Source organism: Cnephaeus nilssonii (genome assembly GCF_951640355.1).
Source record: "Cnephaeus nilssonii genome assembly, chromosome: 20".
In the NCBI taxonomy this organism is placed as follows: Eukaryota; Metazoa; Chordata; class Mammalia; order Chiroptera; family Vespertilionidae; genus Cnephaeus; species Cnephaeus nilssonii.
The window spans coordinates 23,720,219-23,745,086 of NC_137091.1; the positions used below are offsets into that span (position 1 = coordinate 23,720,219).

A 24,868-nucleotide genomic window follows, 5' to 3' on the forward strand; every position below is an offset into this window, starting at 1 on the left:
GCCTCTCCTGTGCGCTGCATGAAGCAGCATAACCCCCAGCCTGTAGTTTCAGCAGAGGCCCGGCCTCACATCCTCCCTAAACTTGGCAGTAAAAGCCCTGTTCTTCCATTCATTTTGATGATTTATATTCTCTCTGGGCGTCTAATATTAAACAGGGGAATTCCGACATGTTCCATAACACATTTACTGTAACTTGATACCATGAACTAAACTTGCTGTTATTTATCATTTCTTTTTATTTTCTCTCATTCCAGCATAAAGCCAAGGTAGAAGCAATGACCCTGGACCTCGCTCTGCTCCGTAGCGTGCAGCATTTTGCTCAAGCGTTTAAGGCCAAGAATGTGTGAGTGTTCTAGTGGAGGGTTATAGATCATAATATCTTACTATTGTAATGTCTTTATCAGATGAACATAACTGAGAGAATGGAAGGCTGTGGTGTTGTCTTGGCGTCCAAGCTGGAGGCTCATTTATATTGGCCCGGCTAAGGTGCACCATATTTTCTTGACTCTCATTATGACATGTGTCATCCATCTATTAACAGCCTCCCAGATAAAAAGAAAAGACACGATTAAAGCACTAGTAAAAATGGCTAATAAAAGCCAGATGATCATATGGTGCATCCTGCTTATGGACATTTTTGCAGTCTCCAAGTCGAGGGAAAGAACATTTTCATTGCACTCGGGAAGAGGACACCTCAGCTATCCAGTATGGCAAGGGAGCTGAGGATCAGAGCGTGAGAAAGAGGTTTCACTGTTTTTCAAACCTGCCATGATTTTATGGTGGTATGCGAACGTGGCTCCCAAAACATGGGCTCCCATCATGAAAAACTTACTCCTTTTTTCAGTCTTTTTAGTCTTTCAGAATGCCTGAAGGAGGAAGCCTTGGCTAGAGGCTGACAAATTTTTACTATACCATTGCATGTTAACCTCTCTTTCAGACAGCGAGCGAGAGAGAGCAGGCCCCAGATCTAGTGCTGAGGCAAGCAGTGGTGGTTAGCTCCATTTTAATGGTAATATTTTGTGTCCAAGTGTTTATTTTTACGGTTCTCTCATAATTTTTAGGGCAGGCAATACTGGCTTCTTATTTAACATAGGGGTTTGAGTTTCATTAAGGAGTAACTTGCAGTGGATTGAATTATTAAACATGAGGATTACGTTAGTAGAGGTGCCAAGGATAAGATAGTTCCAAAGATGGCACCAGTTCTCCTGACTGAATTTGGAGAACTCTGATGCATGACAAGCTGTCTTTGCATTAGACTATTAGGATCATGAAGCAGATGATGGGTGTAAGGGGAGGTATCCTAAGCCAAATATTTATATGGCACTGTGTAGATCTGACCCCCTCAGTGCTGTCCAGTATCCAATTCTTCTCGTGTCTCCCTCAATTTCCCACTCAGCAATTTTAGACGGTTAAGGAGTCTGTTCTCTGAATCCATTTCTGGAGCAGGCAAGTGGCCTGAGTCCTGGAGGTTGAAGGACTGAGTTAGAGTCCTCAATGAGACTTGCACCTTCCCCTAAGTGCAGGCTGCACACTCACAGGAATACTTGGATAACATCCCTAGTTTGCCAGCAGGCCTGGGTGAGCCCTGCCATGTGTGCTTTCTGTAGTGTTTGGCAATATTAGCGCTAGCCCTGGCCAGAGCTCTCAAGGAGCCTCAAGTTTGGGTGTAGCAGTAGTTGTTTTTTTTAAATCCTCACCAGAGGATATTTTTTCTATTGATTTTTTTCTTTTGAACAGAGAGTGGAGGGGAGAGAGGTTGGGGGTGGGGGGAGGGAGGGAGAGAGAAAGAGAGAGGGAGAGAGGAGAGAGAGGAGAGAGAGAGGAGAGAGAGAGGAGAGAGAGAGAGAGAGAGAGAGAGAGAGAGAGAGAGAGAGAGAGAGAGAGAGAGAGAGAGAAGGGAGGGAAGGAGGGAGGGAGGGAGGGAGGGAGGGAGGGAGGGAGGAAGAAAGAAACATCAATGTGAGAGACACATTGATTGGTTGCCTCCCACACTCCCCTGACCAGGGCCAGGGATCCAGCCTGCAACCGAGTTAGTGCCCTTGACCAGGAATGAAACCCACAACCCTTTGGTCCACAGGCCAATGCTCTCATCACTGAGCATAACTGGCCATGGCAGCAGTAGCTTTTAAGACATTTGCTCATTTACACCTTTATCATCCATTTAACCACGTGGTCATTCACTTAACAACCATGTAGTGAGTGTCTCCAAAGCCTCAGACACTTTTCCCGGGTTTGGGAAGAGAGGGGTGACCATTGGAAGCCCAGTTATGCTGAAGCAAGCCATGATCTCAGTTGTCAAGGAAGCAGTGTTTTGTTGCGAATGACTGACTCCTCAAACGAATGCTTTTTTGTGGTTGTTTGAAAGTAAATAGTGAGAGTAATCACAATAGCAGCAGTAGCAGCTCATTTATGAGTGGTTATTAGGGGCCTCACACTTAAGAACCCTTTGCTTACATTTTCTGGTTTAATTCTCAAAGCAAGCCTTTGTGGTAGGTGATGTGTGATATCTCTATTATACAGATGCAGAATGGGAGACCAAAAGGGTAGGTCAGTTATTTGAAGGCAGCTGGCTGGGAAGCAGAGGGGCTCCGATCCTGTGGGGTTCCTTACTCCTGCTTCCCCTCCATGATCAACTGTCCTTTCTTTTACATGGGCTGAAACCGAGATCCGAAAGAGTGAGTGACTTTCACAGGCTCACTTGGCAGGTTGGCAGCAAATGTAGGGTTTTTATCAAACTCTGACTTTTTTGCCCGCTCCTGACACCACGCTGCTCCAGCACGAGCTTAGATGTACTGCTTCTCCTCGCGTCCTCCCATTCTGTGTCAGACCGCATTGTGAGCAGGCGGTTCTGCTGGAGAGAGCCAACTGTTACATAATAGCACTGTGTTCCAAGTCTTAACAGGACCATTAGTTTTTAACCATTAAGTAGTTCAAAAATCATCACATTCAACTGCCTTTTGTAATCACCAAGCCCCAACTTCTTGGAGAAAGCTATCACCCATTTTGCCCTAATCTTAGATTTTAGCAAATGACTTTGAATTTGTATACTTCTGGGTTCAGAAACAAGGGTGATTTTCCTTTAGTAAACCCTGTACCACAAACCTCTTTTTTGATGTCTATCGAGAGTACAGTGTTTTACATGTTTTAGATAAATATTGTGGTGGGGAAAATATGCATAAAAAAAGCGAGTGATTTCAACGTTTGAAATCCTGCCAGTGAAATCTCTCCTGGATAGGCAGTCGGCAGTTCAGTGCTTACAGGTCTTTAGATTCTGAGAACTGTCAGAAGTGAACTTAAGTGCTGGTGACTGGGCTGCCAAAAAGACATGTGTAGTTCTATTCTTATAATCACCTCCCATCTTTAGACATTAAAATTTCCATGTGTGTAAAGTATAATGACAAATGAAAGTAAGGCTGCCAGTTCAGAGCCAGACTCTTTCTGTGTTGGGAGACTGAGGAGAGGAAACACCGTTACATTTAAATTCCATGTGGATGCCCCCAATTCATATCCCATTTTCAAGCCTGTCTGTAAGCACCCCGGAAGTATTTCAGGCTCCCTTTTCCTGCGTGTCTTCCCTGGGTTCACACTCCAGCTCAAGAACGTCTCCCACACTGCAATACACAGCATCTTGTGTAGACTAAAGCCCTGAGACTGAAAAAGGTAGAAACAGATGCGCAGTGGAGACCATGGTACAAGACTTGGCTCACTGTACTCTGGAGCCACCCTCCATCTGCCTTCTCCTAAGAGGAGATGTGGACTGGCCTGTTCTGGGAAATCTGTGTTGCGGGTGGGAGTGAGGCCATTTCAAAATGAGCACTGCTAATGTGATTATGCAAAATCACAGCTTCTCATCAACTTTTCATTTATTTTGTGCAAGGCAATGTGCTAAGCACATTTGTCTTTAAATTCTTACAGTAATCCTGGGCATTAGTCATTTTTATCTCTATTTTACAACTTGAAGGTGCTGGCTTTTCAGAGATTCTAAATGGTTTTCCTCAGGTTAGCAAGTGGTAGATTCCAAATTTTGAATCCAAGTCTGAACTCAGGGAATCTCTTGTTTTTGTTAAATTCTCAGACTCCAGTCATAGTTTTCAGGGTCGATTTCTGTATTGGTGTGTATTGCTGCGTGATATGTTACTTTGAAATTTAGTAGTCTAAAACTATTTAAAACAATAAACATTTCTATTCTGTCTTCCTCTTTCAACTTGTTTAAGTCAGGATTCGAATAATAAGGTTAATGCATTTAAAAAAATACATTTTATTGATTTCAGAGAGAAGGGGAAAGGGATATAGAGAGAGAAATATCAATGAGATGTTTCATCATCTACTGGCTGCCTCCTGCATGCCCCTTCTGGGGATCAGGCCAGTAACCCAAGCATGTGCCCTGACTGGGAAGCACACCGTGACCTCCTGGTTCATAGGTTGATGCTCAATCACTGAGCCACACCTGCTGGACAAGACAAGGTCAATGCATTTTATTTTTATTTATTTATTTATTTATTTATATTTTTTCCCATTTTTATTAAGGTATTATATGTGTACATATCTTACCATTGGCCCCCCCCACTCCCATACATGCCCTCACCCCCCAGTGTTTTGCGTCCATTGGTTATGCTTATATGCATGCATACAAGTCCTTCAGTTGATCTCTTATCTCCCCACCTCTCCCTAACCTTCCCACTGTAATTTGACAGCCTGTTTGATGCTTTACTGCCTCTGTATCTATCTTTTTGTTCATCAGTTTATAATGTTCTTTATTATCCACAAATGAGTGAGATCGTGTGGTATTTTTCTTTCATGGACTGGCTTATTTCACTTAGCATAATGTTCTCCAATTCCATCCAGGTTGCTGCAAATGGTAAGAATTCCTTCTTTTTTATGGCAGCGTAGTATTCCATTGTGTAGATCAGTGATGGTGAACCTATGACACGCGTGTCAGCACTGACACGCGTAGCCATTTCTCATGACACGCGGCCGCTGAGGCGGCTGCATGCCGAGGATGAAACATTTGCTGCTGCTGAGGATGAAACATTTGCGAAATAATGTTTTTTCCTCAAAGTGACACACTACCCGAGTTATGCTCAGTTTTTTGGCAAAGTTTGACACACCAAGCTCAAAAGGTTGCCCATCACTGGTGTAGATGTACCATAGTTTTCTGATCCAGTCATCTGCTGACGGGCACCTAGGCTGTTTCCAAATCTTAGCTATTGTAAATTGTGCAGCTATGAACATAGGGGTGCATATATCCTTTCTGATTGGTGTTTCTAGTGTCTTAGGATATGTTCCTAGGAGTGGGATTACTGGGTCAAATGGGAGTTCCATTTCTAGTTTTTTGAGGAAACTCCATACTGTTCTCCACAGTGACTGCACCAATCTGCATTCCCACCAGCAGTGCACGAGGGTTCCTTTTTCTCCGCATCCTCGCCAATACTTGTCATTTGTTGATTTGTTGATGATAGCCATTCTGACAGGTGTGAGATGGTACCGCATTGTCGTTTTGATTTGCATCTCTCGGATAATTAGTGATTTTGAGCATGTTTTCATGTGTCTCTTGGCCTTCCTTCTGTCTTTTTTTGTAAAGATTCTATTTAGGTCCGTTGCCCATTTTTTTTATTGGATCATTTATCTTCCTTTTATTAAGTTGTATAAGTTGCCTATAGATGTTGGAGATTAAACCTTTATCAGTGATAACATTTGCAAATATGTTCTCCCATACAGTGGGCTTTCTTGTTTTGTTGATGGTATGTGTTTTTTTTGTGTGTGTTTTTTTTTGCTGTGAAAAAGCTTTTTATTTTGATGTAGTCCCATTTGTTTATTTTCTCTTTAGCTTTCATTGCCCTAAGAGCAGTATCAGTGAAGAAGTTCTTTCGGCATATGTCTGAGATTTTGCTGCCTGTGGATTCCTCTAGTATTTTTATGGTTTCCCGTCTTATGTTTAAGTCCTGTATCCATTTTGGTTTTATTTTTGTGTATGGTGTAAGTTGGTGATCTAGTTTCATTTTTTTGCAAGTATCTGTCCAATTTTCCCAACACCATTTATTGAAGAGACTGTCTTGACTCCATTGTATGGTCATGCCTCCTTTGTCAAATATTAATAAAAAATATGGAACGCTTCACGAATTTGCGTGTCATCCTTGCGCAGGGGCCATGCTAATCTTCTCTGTATCGTTCCAATTTTAGTCTATGTGCTGCCGAAGCGAGCACAGGTCAGTGCATTTTAGTAAATAGTTTTTCCCTCAATTATTTTTCTTAAAAAATTAATGCAGCATACAGGGTGGGGCCAACGTATTTTTACAGGTGTGCATATGGAAAATAATATAATAATTAATAAATACTAAATCAAGAATAAACTGTATTTCAGGTACCCACAACTCTAAACCTACTTCTGCCCCAGCCTATTTGTTGAAGGATCAGGTTGTCCTCCAGAGTTTTCTGTAGTCTGTACATTAGTGACTGTATACTTGGGGTGTCATTTAACATGTTCTAGTGTCATCTATGTTTCATGTGACATGGTAGCTAAGTCTAGAGGCTTGAACAAATTCCTGCTCGTAGATGGTGGTGAAGTCTTCCATCAAGAGGGCACGTATACCTGGTTGCTAAAGCCAGTTTTCCCAAGGCTCAGCACACCGTGACCAGCCCCTTCCTCTGCCCACTCTCTCCTGGTCTGCCCACCCCATTTTCATTCACTTATTGTGTTATTCCCCACTCACTTCTGGGTGGTCAGCCCAGGAAGCCTCAGCCTGCTTCCAGACAGTTCTCCCAGGAGTTAGTGATGGTGGTGGTCAGCCAGTGTGTCTCAGGTCGAATTATTTTGGGCATTACTGGAAAGTTCCAAACCAAAGCCTGTGGTAAATCCCAACCAAACTGAGTTTTGAGGGATATTTTTGTTTCAACTGCAATCCTGGAGTGCAGCCAGACTCCACACTGCCTGGCAGCAGAGGCATCCATCAGAGCATGAGGACTGGGACCCTTACAGATCATTTGGACCACACGTTGGGATTTTCTGTGATGGGCTCTGGAATAGTAACATGTTGTTTGTGGCGATTTTGCACATTTTCACCCCTTGTCCTATGCCTAGTTTACTGAGAAGCACCCATTTTGAATAGGGTCTGGAAGAGCTCAACAACTCCCAAGACCTGGAAACTCCATAAATATTTTCTTTTTCAGATGTTTTATAGTTTGAGTTCCATATATTGCTAAAATAATGAATACCATGGTTCCAATCCTGGAATTTTAAAAGTTGGTGGTTGCACATAATGTATAGCAAATCCAATTGCTTGCAACCCAGTTACCAATCAGCTCTTTTAATTCTGACCAAGGGCTTTGATTCATGATGGAAATTAACTGAAATTGATGGTAAGTTCATATTAACATAATACATGCAGTTTTGAATGTTTCTAGAACTTCATTGTTGATCATGGATTTCTATTTTCTCTTCTTAACTTTCTGTCTCCAGCATAATTTAAAGAAATTAGGCTTCCTTAATTTTAAAGAAATAATAGAGGATAGTAATGTTTAAAAGAAAAGATTAAAAGTTTTCTACCCCATCTTTATTTTTTAAACATTTGAAGGAGAAAAATCTTTACACAGTTATTTATTTTCACTTTTTACTAAATTACTTTCAGAACTTGCATGTACTAATCCCAGATATAATATTCTTGGATTCCTATTCCAAATTTTGCTGTCTCAAATTCTTCTATGGAAGTGGGTGGGCTATAAATTATAAATAAATTCCAAATTTTGAGGGATAAATTACCCCGAAGACCATTGTGTAAATTATGGCTTAATCTTTCTTTCTCTCCTCAGATCAACTTTAAGAATAATGTTTTAGCCAACATATCTGCATTACTCTTTGCTCAACATGAGAAATTCATTTCTGGTTTGCCTAACAGAGGATCATGTTGCTTTGCTTTTCTACACTGTACGAAAACTAAAATAAATAAAAACAAAGAATCAGGTTTTAGTTGTAATGAATTTTCTAAATCTAGATCTTAATTATGACTTTTTAAGGAAAACATTTAAAAGTCTATAAGTTTTTTGACATCTCATACATTTTCCATCTTAAGTTATTAAAAATTATATTGTGAAACATTTAATATAGTTAGAAACATCAGGAAAGAATGCTTCCCTCACAAGTAAATTTTTAATCTTCTGAAAATTAACTCTTTCAGCATCATTTGCTTTTATATAATTCTTTAGAACTCTTTCTAAAATATACTGTCATTCCTTAATAAACAGAAATACTAACTTTAAGCAATGCAGTATAGCACAGGGGTAAGCAAACTTTTGTATAAAGGGCTAGAGAATAAATACTTTAGACTTTTCATGCCGTAAGATCTCTGTTGTAGTTAGCTCTGGCTTGTAGCATGAAAACTACATGGGCAATATTTAAATGGATGAATATGACTGTGTTCCAGTAAAACTTTATTTATCAAAACAGGTGATGGGATGGATTTGCCAGGGGCCACAGTGTGACATCCACTGGTGTAGTGAAACGAATACAGGGTTTTGGGATCAAGTGAACTTGGATTTAAATCCCAGATCTACTACTTACTAGCTATGTGTCCTTGGGAAAACTCTTACCATCTCTGGGCCTCACTTGCCAAATCTATGTAAAGTAGAGGTTCACATATACCTGTTAGGGTTGTTGAGGAGAATAGCCATATGTATGAAATAACCAGATATAGCTCAGTGCACTGTGCCATTGACTGTTACTAACATGTATTTTTTTATCATCTTGATTTTTTAAAATATATTTGTTTATCATCTAATTTTTAAAAATATATTTTTCCTGATTTCAAAGAGGAAGGAAAAGGGAGATAGAAACATGAATGATGGAAGTGAATCATTGATCCGCTGCCTCCTGTGTGCCCCATACAGGGGATTGAGCCCGCAACCCAGGCATCAAACTGTGACTGGGAATCAAATTGTGACCTCCTGGTTCATAGGTCAATGCTCAACCACTGAGCCATGCCAGCTAGAAAATCCTAAAATTTTAAATAATACATATAGATAAAATAGAAACAATGAATTGACTCAAACAGGAAAGGGGAATAAAAATAGACTAGTAAGATGTGATCATACAGGAAGAGAGTCTATCATATAAGGTCTTTCACATTCATTAAAAATTGGGCCTATGAATGAGCTTTGGGATTCCTGGCCATCAAGAGAAGAGAGGAATTCAGCTTCACTTTGCCCACAGCAAATAAGCATGACAAGATCAAGCAGAAAAGGTTGTTACTATAGTGAAATTCCACTGAGGACCACAGAGTACTGATTACTGAGTATTCCCCCTCTTCATTGTTAGTAAAGCCATGGACTTGAGGGATATTTTAGTTTTCTTTCAGAGTAAATAGCTAGACTCTGTTTTCTTTGCCATTGTCACATCTGTTTCACCTGGCTTTAAGTAGCTTTTCCAGAGTTGCCTTAAGAGCAACCTACTTTCAATGGTTGCTATTTGAATAATATATATTTTTCCAATCTCATACTTTTAACCTAAATGTACATTTAAATGTAGAGAATGTGTCTCCTACAGATGGCATATACTTGGGTATCTCCAAAAATGATCTAGGTGGAAAATCTCTGCCTTTTGATTGAATTTTGAATCCATTTGATTTTAATGTTATTATTTATATAGTTGGGTTTATGTCTGCAATTTTTCTTTTTCTTATGTCTCATGTCTTTTTAATACCTTTATGGTTCTGATAATACCTCCTTTCATATTAAGTAAATAGTTTTCCAGGTCAAAATTTTAATATTTTAATGCTATTTTTACTGTTTTATTTGTTATTTTCTTAGTAGATGCTCTGGGATTAACCATATACATCTTAATATATGAGAATCTATCCCAGATTTTATTTATTTATTTATTTAAAATATATTTTATTGATTTTTTACAGAGAGGAAGGGAGAGGGATAGAGAGTTAGAAACATCGATGAGAGAGAAACATCAATCAGCTGCCTCCTGCACACCCCCTAACTGGGGATGTGCCCGCAACCAAGGTACATGCCCTTGACCGGAATCGAACCTGGGACCCTTCAGTCTGCAGGCCGATGCTCTATCCACTGAGCCAAACCAGTTAGGGCATATCCCAGATTTTATTTACCACAGATACTAACTTTAATTCTAGTGTAATATAGAACATTTATTTCTATATGTCTATATTCTTTTTCCTATATTTGTGCTCATATTATTATACCTAACATGTATAAATACCTAGATATATTAAATTCATCTTCTTAAAAAAAAAAGAGCAACCTGCTTTGAATAAATGAGGTACCATGGGATATATTCAAAATAATGAACTTGCTGCGTACTCTGGTATACCAAAGTACTTCACATGCCTTCTTCTCCCTTCTGTTTAGTTTTAAATGTTTCCCTTCCTCTCATTATTTATCCAGTGCTTACAGTAGTACCAGGAACGGTCTAGACATGGGGTTTAAACATTTGCCATCTCATTTCTGTGCCTTATCTCTCTCTTATAGTAGTCATGAAACTTAAGGACATTGTCATAACTTTTCATGATGGCCATATTAAAAAACATATTCTTGGTAGGGAAGAAAAAATTATTAAGCTAATTTAATTAAGGGCCTCTTAGCAATTTAATTTGTCAGAAAAAAAATTTCCGTGAGCCTTTTGCCATCATTAAAAGTCATCACTGCTAAGGAATACATGAAAATGTGTTTGAATTAACCACAACCATGTTAGCAAAATAAACAGTTTTGATTTCCCAACAGAATTCTAGGGTCAGCCATCACTATCATGTTTCATAAAATCAAAGTGATGTATGTTAATTGAAGACACACAAAAATGTCCCTTCCAGGAAGAATAGAAACCCAGCTTTGAAGGGTAAATACAATTACTCCATGATTGCCTCTTCCTTCCCACACTTGTCAATCCACTAGTGCTGGTATTATGTCATCAGCTTTAGCTAAGACTATTAATTTTGTTGCTGGTATTAAACAAAGATCTCTTAAAGCACTTGACTATAGCACAAGCCAGCAAAGTTTTTCGAAAAGAAATAAATATTTATTTAAATATCTATATAAATATTTTGTCTTTGTGAGCCAGATGGTCTGTAGCAGCCATTCAGTCAGTATTGAGTGCATTTTGAGTGTTGAATCAGACCATCTTAGTGCAAAAGTAGTCTCTGTTAAAGTGTAGAGTAGACATGGCTGCGTTCTAATAAAATTTTATTTAAAAGCAGGAAGTGAGTTGGATATTTTATTTGATCTGGTGATTGTGGTCTGTTAATCCTTGGACTAGAACCCACTATCCCTTGAAATCTAACTCATTTTAATAGCATCCTTTCTCACTATGAGAAATAAGTGTGATTTTTCTTAGAAAATGGTTTATGTTAGATCTGGTCAAGATAAATAAGTACATAGAGCTATTGTTGTGTGCATAGTTTATTTTAATTCTCTGCAGAAAGTGCTGATACTTAGAGGCTGATCAAAAAGATGAGTTTGAGTAGAACAGTGTTCTGTGATGAGTTTGGTATAAGCAGGTCAACTACCACAACTAAGTATTGTTTATTTATAATGAGGACACTGTAGTCCTAATTGGGACTTGGAACCATATAATGATGATGATGATGATGATGATTAAAATTTATCACCTATTTATTATGCATCATGCACAGTTAAGCACTTATATGCCATCCCATTTTATCCTCATAAGAACTCAGAGGGTAGAACAAAAGGCTTGAAGAGTGGTAGTGTCTTATGGTTCAGCCTAATACAATGATGTACCACATCTCACAGATCAAGAAATTGGGGCTTAAAGAGGTTAAGGACCATGACCAAGGTTATTCTAGCGAGTTGTTGGTGACGCTAGAACTGAGCTGAAATCTGCTCTCTCACTGGACTCAGCTTAGACAGCATTTTGGAGAATCAGAAAGATCTGTCTCATTTGGGAAGTGCATCATGTAAGATGCATTGCCTTGGAAGGAGATTTGTCCATTAATAGGATGGATGACAACCCCTGCCTACTGGGACAATTATTAAGGTCACTTCAAGGTCAAAGGAGATGTTTCTTCCAGCCAATTTTCTATCACCAAGAAGAAATTGTTTTCCTGCAATATGTGTAAAAGAGGTTAAACCAGCCCAATAGGGGAGAGGCTCATCCCTTCAATTAAGGTACTCAGCCGGTTTTCCACCAGGTATCTGGATGGTCTCTCTCCACGGAGTTAGTTTAAGCAGAAATGGCAGCTATTTACTCTTGTTTGCAGTCATATTTATACATTTAGTCCACATGTCAGTGTTTATTTCCCCTTGGTTCCTACTTGTCTTCATAATGATGCTGATCAGGTAGACAGGAGAAGACCAGAGGGTCATTTTGCTATGTACACATCTGCACTGCCAGAGTGATTGCTCTGCTGCCTGACACTGTCCTGTGGAAAAACCCTTTAGTGAGGTCTTGCAAAGGCTGTACTGCAGGTGTGGCCCACCAAGGCCTCTGGGATATGGCCCCTTATCCACCTTCATTATAGCCATGTCCTCCCAAATCTGTGCCTCCAGACTCTGCCCCACACAGAGCCACTTAGTTCTGCCTCCTGACTCTGGGCCTGCCAATCTGATTTGTGCCACATCCCTCTCACCTCTCCATCACCTACTCACTTGGTGGTTTTCTCACAGCCTCTACAGAACCTGCCTTGTTTCCTTCTTTTACTTCTGCTACACAGTGGTTGAATTGGCAAGTCACTCTTTGAAGCATCAAACACATACCCAAGCGTCGTGCTTCGAATACTTTGGGGATGCTTTTGCCTATATCGATTTTTCTTTGTTAGACTGAGCCCCAGAGAAGCAGAAACCTTGGCTAATTCATCTTTGTCTTAGCTTTGAATCTCTGTTCCATAGCTTACTAAAATGATGACCTTGGCAACTGCCTTCATCTTTCTGAGCCTCAGTTTCTTCATCAGTAAAAGTGGGAGATGATAATGATAGCATTGTGGTGTGGTTGAGAGGATTAAATCACATAATGTTCTTAAAACATAGTGCCTGATATCTAATAAACAGTCAATAAATTTTAGCTTGTAACATTGTTATGTTCATTAGCATTATCCTTTGCAATTATTACATTCATTGCCTTATAGTAAACTCAAGCAGGGGCGTGGATGGATGGATGGATGGATACATGGATGGGAGGGAGGGCAAAAATAGAAACACTAGTTCCATTTGGTGACCAAAACTTTTCTTTTAGGGTGTCAATTCTCAGCCACTGAAAGTTCTTGAATTGGTACCTCTTTGGGGAGCATGGAGGTTACACGTTTATAGATCTTGGGAAATAAATTTGAAAGTAATGAAATATACAGTAGTTATTTTGGGAAAATATCACAAATGTTGTCTTCTAGGAATCTATCATCTAGGAGCCAGGGCTACCTTGCTGTGGCATGGCCATGTGAACATACTAGCCTGGCATTGCTTGGCATGGAGAGGAACTGACACCTCTGAGCCCTGCCAAGCCTGTTCTTTGACCTCCACCGAGACCACCTACACAGCCATTGGCGCAGCAAATCCATGATGTTAGGGTTAATATTTGGTTATTCTCAGAGAAATCCTGGTTTATGTAAGACTTGGGAAAAGTATTCCAATGTCTGTGGTTCAGAATTATATTTCTCAACTTGGCCCATGAATGCAGCTTGGTTTTTCTCCTTGTACCATCTAACCACCCCATTGTCACATTGGAGTTCTACTTTTACATAATTGACATGTTGGGAAGTTTGTGCTTAAACCACACTGAAATCATATTTTAATAACATGGGAAATATATTTTTCCCCCAGTAAATTGTTGAGAAGCTAATTCTTGTCAGCTTAAAAACTTGAATATACATTTGAAATAAATCACCAGCATTACACTGTGGCAGCCTGCTGAAAATCCCCAAGGAAGAATATATTTTTAGGTGAACTACTTGTCGCTGCACTGTGTTTTTAATACTATGAGTTCTTTCTTTTCTTCATTTTGTAAGAATCTCCTGCGTACCTTGTCATTCAGGAAAATATAAACAGAGCCTCTCAATTAGCAGGGACATTCTTCAGGTTGCCTTTAAGGCCAGCCTGCTCTTATAGCTCAGTCACCAGCTCAGAATAAAAAAGATGTTTGAGCTGACATTATGAAATAATTTATAACCAAAACCAGAGAGAAGAAAAATGCTTCTAAAATGCTCAGAAGTACAAGGAATGGGTAAGTCCACAAATGATACATCTTTGGGAAACGGATCTTGGCAGAATGACTCCCTCCTAAAAGGACAGCAGTGCCTCAGTCTCCCACATCAGCTCTCCAGACTCCCCAGAGACTGTCTCTTGGGGACAGTGTTTCTCAACTTGTCCATGTTGTAGAATCAGCTGGGGATTTTATAAGTCACTGATGCCTGGCTGCTACCCCCTGACGTGTTGATTTGAGTGTTCTGGGTTGTGCACTGGGCATTCGGACTTTTAAAAAAACTCCCCAGGTGATGTTCACGTGGTGCTGTGTGGGGCACTGGGCACAGTCTACCCAGCAGGTCTCAAGTCCTGGTTATTCTCTGCTCCCTCATCAGTTGATGAACATCTGGGCTGTTTATACATCTTGGCTGTTATGAATGACGCTGCTATGAACATTTATGTCCAGGTTTTTGTGTAGATATAGTCATTTCTCTTGCGTATATGTCTAGGAGTCAGTTGCTGGATCATATAGTAACTTTATGTTTAACGTTTTGAGGAACTTTCATTCTTTTTCACAGCCGCTGCACCATTTTACATTCTCATTAGCAGTACATGGGGATCCCAGTTTCTCCACATCCTTGTCAGCACTTGTTATTATCCTTTTATAAACTTAAATTATAGCCATCCTTTTTTATTATAAGTACACTGCTCAGTGTGAAATAGTTTTGTTACATATATTCTTTTATATCCAAGCATATATATTTTTTCTTTATATTGAGTATGCCATGAGCACTTTTCCATGTTATTAAATATTCTTCTCTAATTTAAATGTTAAGGACTTTATTGTGGATCCATTGCAAAGAGATAAAATTATTTAACTTATCTTGAATTTTGGCTGCTAGGTTCTAAGTTTTTTGTTACACTGTGATCATGTTCTATACTTACTTTTTTTTGGATCTCCTGTTTTCTTAGGGTCAATTCCTATAAGAGGAGTTTCTGGAATAAAGTATCTGGATTTCTTTTAATCATCTATGAAATCAAATCACCCTCCATAAAAGTTACATGTAACTCTTTCTTATTCCTTCCTCAAAAACTAGGCAGTACTATTAAGATATAAAATATGATTTATACAACTTGGATTTATTAATTAAAGTGAAATGTTTATTATAAGTGCAAGATTTCTGTTTATTCATCATTGAAGTTCTTAGTTGCTTTTCAAATCATCTGAGGCCATTGCAGCCACAGAAAGGAGAAACCACTTCCTGGTAGATCGGAAGAGAAATCTTAGCTTTTCTGTCATTGGTAAGGAAGTCTGGGGTTGGTCAATGGCACCTAGTGGTGAGGAAGTGGGGCTGAGCCCTGGACTGGGAGTCTGGAAGAACTGGCTGTAATTCAGCTCTTTTCGTTTATCATTTTCTAGATCATTCTTTGTCTTAGATGGTGGTGCCCTACGTTCCTACTGGGTGCATTTTAGTAGCTTCAGCTCAGTGCCAGCATGTAACTCTGGTGATTTTTCAGGAACTTCCTCTAATGTAGCTCTGGCTCTTAGGGCAGGACTGGCCACCTTATTAGAGGGAAGGCTTCACATTGATCTTAGACAAGAAGTAGCTATGCCCTTTAAAGACCCTGATACCAAAATAGACTTTAACTTCAGGATCCTCAGCCCTGTTTGACCCTCAAGTGCCTTGTACCAAACAGATCTTTCCTCCTTCCTTCTCTTCCCGTGGAGGGTGTCCATACTTAGTGGAGTTTTGCAGCAGGTCCATTATTTTCTGAAGCCCCTTCTCTGCTATCCTGGTGGAAGACTGGGTTTGCTGTTTAGCACCTGCAAGGACTGGCAGCCAACAGCGGCTTTTCATCCTGCCTTTCCTATTGTGCATGTCTTCTTGGGGCAGTTTTTTATATGATCACATTTGCCTAATTTTATTTTGTTTTAAAAGGTTTAAATGGCTTTATGATTTTAAAGGCAAATGTTAAAACCTGTTTATTTTGGTACTGTGAATAAATAATGTTATATTACACAATTCTGTGTCCACAAAAATGGTACATGTCAATTGTAGAACATTGGAAAAATATGGGAAACCTGGGGGCCACTTAACTCATTCTGAGAGTTTTAGGCCAGGCGTCTCAGAACCCTGGCATTTTTTTTGGTGTGTAAATTGAGCTATAATTCATATGCTGTAAATTTATCACTCTAAAGTTCATAATTCAATGGTTTTTAGTATAGGCACAGAGTTGTAGAACCATCACCACTAATTCCAGAACATTTGCATTACTCCAAGAAGAAACCCTTAGCAGTCACTCCCTATCTTCCTCCTACTCCCTCCACCCTAGGCAACCACTAATCTATTTTCTGTCTCTACCTATTGGCCTATTCTGGACATTTCATATGAATGGAATCATACAATAAGTTTTCTCTGGCTTCTTTTATTTATTTATTTTTAAATGTATTGATTGATTTAAGGGAGAGAGGAAGTTGGGGGGGGGGGGAGAAAGAGAGAGAGAAATCAATTTGTTGTTCCACTTATTTATGCATTCATTAGTTGATTCTTCTATGTGCCCTGACTGGGGATTAAACTGGCAACTTGGTGTATTGGGACGACACTCTAACCACTGAGATACCTGACCAGGCTGTGTTCTTTCACTTAACCGTGTTTTCAAGGTTATCCATGTTGTAGTGTTGGCAGTGCTTCATTGCTTTTAATGGCTGAATAATATCCCATCCTATGGATAGACCACATTTTGTTTAAACATTCATCAGTTGATGGACTTTTAGTTTATTTCCACTTTTTGGCTACTATAAATAACTCTGCTGTGAATATTATTCTCATTATTTTCCCTTTTGGAAGACATCATGATACTTAGGGGTGAAAGGGGTTGGAAGGTAGGTAGGGACAGTGAAATATCTCTTTGGGGATCAGCGTTCCTTTAGAGCTCAATACCATGACCCCTTCTGAGCTCCTCTTGAAGGATTGTCCACTGGGGCATGCTTGGGTCTTCTAATCACTGGAGAAGCACGTGTCCTCAAGAGAAAGTTCTCAAGTCTATGATCATAGCCAACAAGAGACCAAGATGTTGAATGACCCCTATTTGGTTTAAGAAGAGAGCATTAGCACAAAGTAACAGACGGAATCCAACTTGGGCTCAATTATTTTGTAAAGCTTTTTGTTTATTTGACCTCTCCTGACCCAGGAAATAATTCTAACCAATCAGTGCTGGCTCCCTTTGACCCTGGGGTCTGGTTGCTTTACAGCTGATGACAGCGGGGCCACACTGCTATTACTAAATCTGAATTAATCCTCAACTCCAGCGCTGTGTGCTGTTCTCTGGCAAGGTTGTATTTCTTCATTAGCTATTCCCAGGGCCTTGGGAGTCCCAGAGGATGTCAGAGTACATTAATTTTTATCATAACATGGAATCTTTCAGGTCTGAATGGCAGCACAGCTGTCAGGGGCTTTCTGAACTCTGTTACAGCTCCATATATCTCTAGGCAAGGAAATTTACAAAATGTATGAGATGTTTTATTGTTTGAGTGACTTGACCATGTGCTTAAGGACATTCCCCAACTAATTTTTTTCGTATTGTCTCTGTAAGTTCATCTCTGCCACCCCACGTTGAAACCCCCTCCCTACATGTAACTGTGTGAGGTATGTTTTAAATAAAGTCTCTGCATAATAGTAATGAAATCATCATTGGGTACTTACACTAGTCTACAAATAAATACATATATATACATATACATACACACACACACACACATAAATAATGTCTTCTAATGCTTTATATTGTTTCATGTCCACAAAAAATACTTTTAATTTGAAGGAATGCCAGTGCCTTTCTAAAAAGGCTAGTTATTTCTTCATTGCCTTTATTTTCCCTACTTTCCAACTGAGAAGAATGCTTTCAGGAGTGCATGTTATTTGGAGAGGATGCCCAGGTATAATTTTAACAGAAGTGCGGTCAATAAATGCCAGGTTTCAACTATGCTCAAGATCCTGTACTGGACACTGTGGCATGGACATAAGAACCTTCCCACAAGGAAATCCTTGTCAAGGAGAGAAGGCGGCATTTTCAGTTATAAGAGTAAATGTGTTCTCAATAGTCTTACCAAGTCATTTACTGCCAGCTCTAGTCCCTCGCTCAAGTTTCCTGGATAATTTCAGTTTCTTAGTAGGGGGTGTGTTTTTCAAGGCCACATGGACTGTTCATTTAGTGACTCCCACTGCCCGGCAGCCTAACTATACCAGCTTGTGAGCCATAGGGTTCAGTTTCCTGAAGTTTACACATTACCATTCACACTTAAAATGTCCACCGGCCAATATTCTACTTATTGTAGCACATGCTAATTTTTAAAACCCCAAACCAGAGCAGCTACCCGACTTAGTGGACATTTGTGCAAAGGATGAGGTTGAAAAAGATAGATGAGTTGGTTCCCAGTGCATATTTTAAAATTAAATACAGGTGGTCCTTAAATATAACAAAAATTAGGCAAGTGGCATGTAAGTGACTATATTGTGGACAGTGGTGACATAGAGATGGTATGGGTTTTAAAAAAAAAAGTACTGACTGCATGCAGTGTTTTAAAAATCAAATGACAGTGAACTTAATAGGTGTGAACAGAGATGCAGAGAATAGGTGTGAACAGAGATACAGAGAGCTTTTAACAGGTGATATTTAACTTTCAGGGGTAGAGTGATTCAGCATCTTCTATTGTCTGTCAGGCACGGTGCTAGGTGTGGGAGCACAGGAGGGGCAGTCCTTCAGAGGTGTCTAGTCCATTGTTGTGACTTCCTGTATTTTATGATGAGAGAACTGAGGGTCATAGACAAAAATTCCCTCTGCTCTCAGTCAGGCCAACCCCAGCCCTCCCCATCCACCAGCCTCTTCCCTTCCTTCATTTGCATGAATAATGTTCACATTCTCTGCCTTCCCTTGTGGAGTTTACTAAACTCTAATTTGGCCTCCCCATACTTTTTACATATCACAAGTGAATTTTCTTAGGACCTGACCATGATTCATTTGTCAGATGAACAAATGAGAATGTGCCAAGAGAGACTTGGGTTAATTTGCATTTTCTCAATCTATGGGAACTAAGTTCAAGTAAGGTGACTAGGTTATAAGCATATTGGAAGTTATTTATTCCTATTCTTCCCACCCTCCCATCTTTATTGTACTTGTCATTGATTGTCCACTTTATTAAATACTGGTGGCCTGGTGCACGAATTCGTGCACATTGAAAGGAAATTAATTAGAAGCAATATTTTAATATTGCTGTTTGCCCTTTCTCTATAATAGAAGTGTCAACCAAATTCACAATCAACGATGACAGATTGAAATAATTTTGGCGCCAGCGAGAGCTTTAAATGTATCACATATGTGTGAGTCAACTTATCCTTTTATATATATAGAATAAACTTAATTAGACCTGCTTTCTGATTTAGCTAAACTTTTCGAGCCCAGTGAAGCACCCAACTTCTCTTTCAGGTAATTGTCAGCAACACAGCAGTAAATATCAACATGAAGCAGATTATTATTGTAGATCACTCAGGGAGAACAAAGGGTAAAATATTTAACTGCAGCAGTGTTTGACTATATTCTGTGCAGTGAGAAAACCTGAGGTCATTTTCAAGGTCCACCATTTCTTTCTTTTCAGTTGGGTCAAGTTTCTAAGCTTTCTAAATCTCCATTTTTCGGCTAAGAAAATAAAATAGGATTTCACTGAATCTCCTATCTTCCCACTCCAGGACTTCTGTGAGGATCAAATGAGATGAGGAACAGGAAAATGCTTCACAGACATTTGGTTAAAGTGTAAAGTGTTTACACCTGGCTATAAAGCAAGTTGTGTTCCTGGGCTGAAGAAACTCTAAGGAGGCTAGTTGCTAGGGAGAGGAAGCCGGGTGTTGCCATGTGTGTCATTACCCAGTGCCCACAGTGACCGTTTTCAGGCTGGGCTTGGGGCCACATTTTGGGGTCTCAGCAGCGTCGGCTGTGATTTGGTGGGGTGTTGCTCTAGGGTAGTGGTAGGGCCTGTGTCCCACTTGGGGGAAGCCGAGTGTTGCTTTGTCGGCGCCAGGTCTGCAGTGCTGTTTCTTTGTAAATGGCCAGTATGTGTTATGGCAGCTCCTGGGTTGAGTGTTTCCCCCTGGTGGTCAGTGCACATCATAGTGACTGGTTGTACAGTCGAGGGACACTTAGCATATTAGCTATATATATATATATATATATATATATATATATATATATATATATTCCTAGAACAGAGGGCAATAAAGTCCCCATGTAAAGGGCAGGAGAAAAAATGGATATAGCTATAATTGTAGCATTATTGAAATATTAAGCCAGTTAGATTAAGTGCCATTGGTGGCATAATTATCAAATTGATGCATTTTTCCTAGAAAGCCCTCTTGAAAGAGTATGATGTAGGTAGGTGTACTCCTGATATACATTTGCCCCCATTCAGAATAAATGAGCTTGAGATTTTGCTGCCAGGGATGCCTATGATGGAATGGGAGAGTATAATCAAGATAATGGACATGAGGCAAAAATTTAAGGAAATAACAAAGAGTGTTTCCATTTTCTGTTAAGTGTATGTACTGGTGTTCTGGAATTCACTATAAGAAGTTGTAAATGGTGCATGAAATGAAAAATTCTTGGTGGTCTCCAGGGGATACAGCCAGTGCTCCGCTCTATTCCTGCTGATTGTTTTGGATTATTTTCTCTATTCCAACTTAAAAACAAAGTGTGGCTAGGTTATCTTGACAGCAGAATACAATCTGGGTTAATTATTATTTTAATATTGGATAGTATCCTTCACATTCTCGAAATATGTGTAGCCTTTAAAATTTAGAAACATAGCTGGGTGGTCACTGACCACCTAAGCTGATGTTGGTTTTATGTGTTCGTGTTTCTCTTGTGTTATTTGCTTTATTTCCTTGCATGCTTATTCAGGACCCTATCTCCCAGAGATATTGAATAATTGCATGGGAAATAATATATAGGTATTTTATAAATGTTGGGGAAAATTATATATACATATTTTGTATCTCTGAATGGGTATCATGTTCCAAAGTGTAGCTCAAGCCCTAGGAAATAGGGAGCTGAGAAAAAGAAAATGGTCTATTTTAGGTACCATCTCTCCCATGGCCAGGGCTAGGCACTTACAGTTTCTCTCTAATTCTCACAACCATCAAACAAGCTGACTATTATCATTCCCTTTTATCATTATTACTAGAGGCCCGGTGCATGAAAATTCATGCACTGGAGTGGGGGTCCCTCAGCCTGGCCTGCCCCCTCTCACAGTCTGGGAGCCCTCAGGGGCAGGAGGCAACCCGGTGATCAGGGGAAGGCGACACCCCTCTGCTGCTGCCACTGCCAGCAGCTCAAGCCTCAACCAGCCCTAGTTACCCAAGCCTCGGGCGGCCCTGGGCCGCTGGGCAGCCTCCATCTGAGGCTTGCCTGTGCCTTGGGCCGGCCCTGGGCGGCTGAGGAGACTGGGGGACTCCAGAGGCTGGCACCCCAGCAGGGATGAGGGGACTGGGTGCCGCCATCTTGTGGCTGTGGGAGCTGCCATCTTTGAGGGTGTGACCGTCAATCAGCATATTCCCTCCTTATTGGCTGTGGGCGCTGCCATCTTTGAAGGCGGGACAGTCAATTAGCATATTCCCTCCTTATTGGCTGTGGGTGCCGTCATCTTTGAGGGCAGGCAGTCAATTAGCATATTCCCTCCTTATTGGCTGTGGGTGCCGCCATCTTTGCAATGGCATGAGGGTCAATTAGCATATTCCTTTATTAAATAGGATCATTGTGAGTTTGAGAGGCTAATTACATATTGAGAGGCTAATTACATATTTTTTCCCTGGTACATTACGGCAAATAAGCACTTTTTAAAAAGCTTGCCTATATGTCACCTAAAGTCATCCTGAGTTTTGCTAGTATGTACCCTGCATGTTGGGCATTGTGGTCTTGGTTTTGGTGATTGCTGGAGTGTAGGGAACCTTTCCTGGGATTGAGGTCACTGTAAAAGAGAATTGTTACATTAAGTTTTATGCTGCCATCTTTAAGTTCAAAATAAACCTGCCTGAGCTATTTAAGCAGAATACACCTTGGAATTCTATAATATTTCCCCCCTCCTTTCCTGGGAGAACAATACAGCTGACCACCTGAAACAATTGCTTTGGTGATTTTGGGTCCTTAGTCCCTTTCTATTGAATTTTAGAGTATTTCCAAATAGTATGAATGCTTGTTACTCGCTTGAGAAGTGACCCAGATGGTGTGACATTCTGTTTCAGGGAGAAATTGAAAAGTGTTTCCCTTTATATAACATTCTACTTAGCTCATTCTTTTGTTGTGTTTGAAATGGAATTCTCAAGAGCCACAATTGTGTAAACATTCCTGGGGTGTTTATTTAACCTGTGAAAGTCTGTCTTATTTTTTTGGGAGGGAGTATGTTACAATTTGATTACAAATCTTCACTGTAACTCAATGCCATGATGTTTGCTACTGCTTCTCACAGACTGTTTTAAAGGACACTTCTAAGTTTTCAGGTTTGAAATTATGTATTTGAGTGTAGGTTCCTTGAGTCATACTGGGCTGATCTTATCTCCAAAGCATAAATAACTCTGTCTTTATGATCACTTAGACCCAAATCAACGTTTCCCCTCCTCCTTATGCCTTCTTTTTTGTAGGGAATAATATATTGTAAAACATGGCTATTTAATGGCCTATAGACCAAATGGCATTGGAAAAATAGCATTGATTCAGATGTATACATTCAGGAATGTACAAAAGGCTTCTTACCACATGTGAGACCTTGGGCGAATGAAGATCTCTCTCCTGGTGGACATCGATTGTTGCATAATGGCAGAAACAACATTTGTACATGTAGCACGTGATAGAAACAGTATTAAATAATGTAGGAATGGATACACCCCAGGTAGAATGGAATGGAAGACCAAGCCTTCTGGGAGATGCTACAACTCAGAATTTGATGTTCAATAAACACTCGGGCATGCTGGAGTTGGGTTGTTGCCAGTTACTGATGAGCATTCAGGGTAGTCAGTAGGGTTAAAAATGGCAATGGACATTTGTGGAGGCAACTAATGGGATCCTGTCATCCTCCCTCCCCCACTCATTTACTAGTAGCTTGTTGCATTGGTAGCAACTAGAAGGTTAGGGAACTTGGGAAACAGCCAGTTTTCTTGCCCATGCAGCTATCTGTTGGTAGTTTGTCAAAGGATCTTTGTTTGTGTCTGTCTTTCTGTCACTCACACTATCATCAACCTTGATAAAGGTCTAGATAAATGTTTAGGAAGTTCAGAAGAAGGAGATATTGCTTATTTTTCAGTTGAGGTTCAAGGATTCTTTGAGGAAGGAAATGTCTTCTGAGTAACCCTTGGGAGATGGAGAAGGTCGTGACATGTAGAATAAAGGGTGACAGAGTGAAGGATCCTGGTGATCCGTCTGAGTGGGATACAATAGAGACACACAAAGCACTATTGTTTCTCTCCATATTTAAAGTTAAGGTGCATCCTATGTGTAGAAAATTTACCTCTTTTATTATACAGTTCTGGGAGTCGTGACAAACACACAGTCATGGACTCACCACAGTCAAGATACAGAGCAGTTCCATAGCTCCTTCCCCAAATTTTCCCTTTGCCTCTTACACCCAGCCCCTGGCAACCATTGGTTTTTTTCTGTCCCTAGAGTTTGCATTTTCCAAAATGTTATATAAATGGAAGAATTTTATGTGTAGGTTTTTGAATCTGACTTCTTGCACATAGCATGATGCATGTATTAGTTATCTGATGCTGTTAAATTATCCCCCAAACTTAGTGACTTAAAACAGCAAACATTTATTACCTCACTCTATTAGTTTTCTCTTGCTTTTGTAATAAATTACCATAAATATATTGGCTTAAAACAATACATATTCATCGCACAACAATTTCAAAACTACAACTAAAAGACAAAACGTCTAGAACCAGAACCACAGGAAAGCTGGCTGAGTGGAAGTTCTACAACTAAAAGGAAAAAGAAAAGAGCATTGCACTAAAAAGTTGAGGTACGGAGGCGCGCGAATCGGGCTGGTGGCGGGCGGTTGGATGTGCTGCTTTTTTTCAACCCAAAGGGAGACAAGCTCCGGATTACTCTGAACTCCAGTTTCTGGGGAGACGCTGGGGACCCAAACTGCTACGGGGAGAAGCTGGACTATCAGCCATCGGGTCGTAAAATGAGGGTGACTTACTTACAGAGGTGCGCCCAGCAATCATTGTTTACTGCGCTGGGGCACGGGACACGGGGACTTGGAAACTTGGAAAGGCAGAGATGGCTGACTGGCAGCCATCGCTGTTTGCCACGTCCTAGCCTAGTGACGACCTGAGACCCTGCCCCGCACAATCTACAAACACACCCAAGCTCCACTCAGTGGCTTTTGCATATAAATGGCCTGCCCTATTGCAACTTAACCTAACAAACTGCAGCTCCGATTAGACAGCACCAAAACCTCCAAACCCCAAGCAAAGAGGAGAAAACTGTAGTTCTTGCTGTAGCTCTTGCTGGGTGGTCTGACAGTAGCTGACCTGCACCCCATTGGAGATCCAGACACTAGTGTATCTAGTGGTCTGTGTGAGACGACATCAGATTTGCACAGAACTGCAAACAAAAGGAATCCAAAGAGGACCACAATAAGACACATCATAATTAAAATGCCAGCAGCAAAACACAAAGA

The 24,868-nt window shown here is 40.2% G+C and overlaps 1 protein-coding gene across 4 annotated transcripts in view; it reads left to right on the forward strand.

Moving 5' to 3' along the window:
* Positions 1-24,868, forward strand: part of WWOX (WW domain containing oxidoreductase) — a 948,216-nt gene that overhangs the window by 236,561 nt on the left and 686,787 nt on the right. For all 4 annotated transcript variants that reach the window (XM_079799408.1, XM_079799409.1, XM_079799411.1 and 1 more), the window contains one exon: positions 255-343. In XM_079799408.1, the coding sequence (XP_079655534.1) occupies positions 255-343 (89 nt within the window). The remainder of the gene's footprint in view (positions 1-254; positions 344-24,868) is intronic.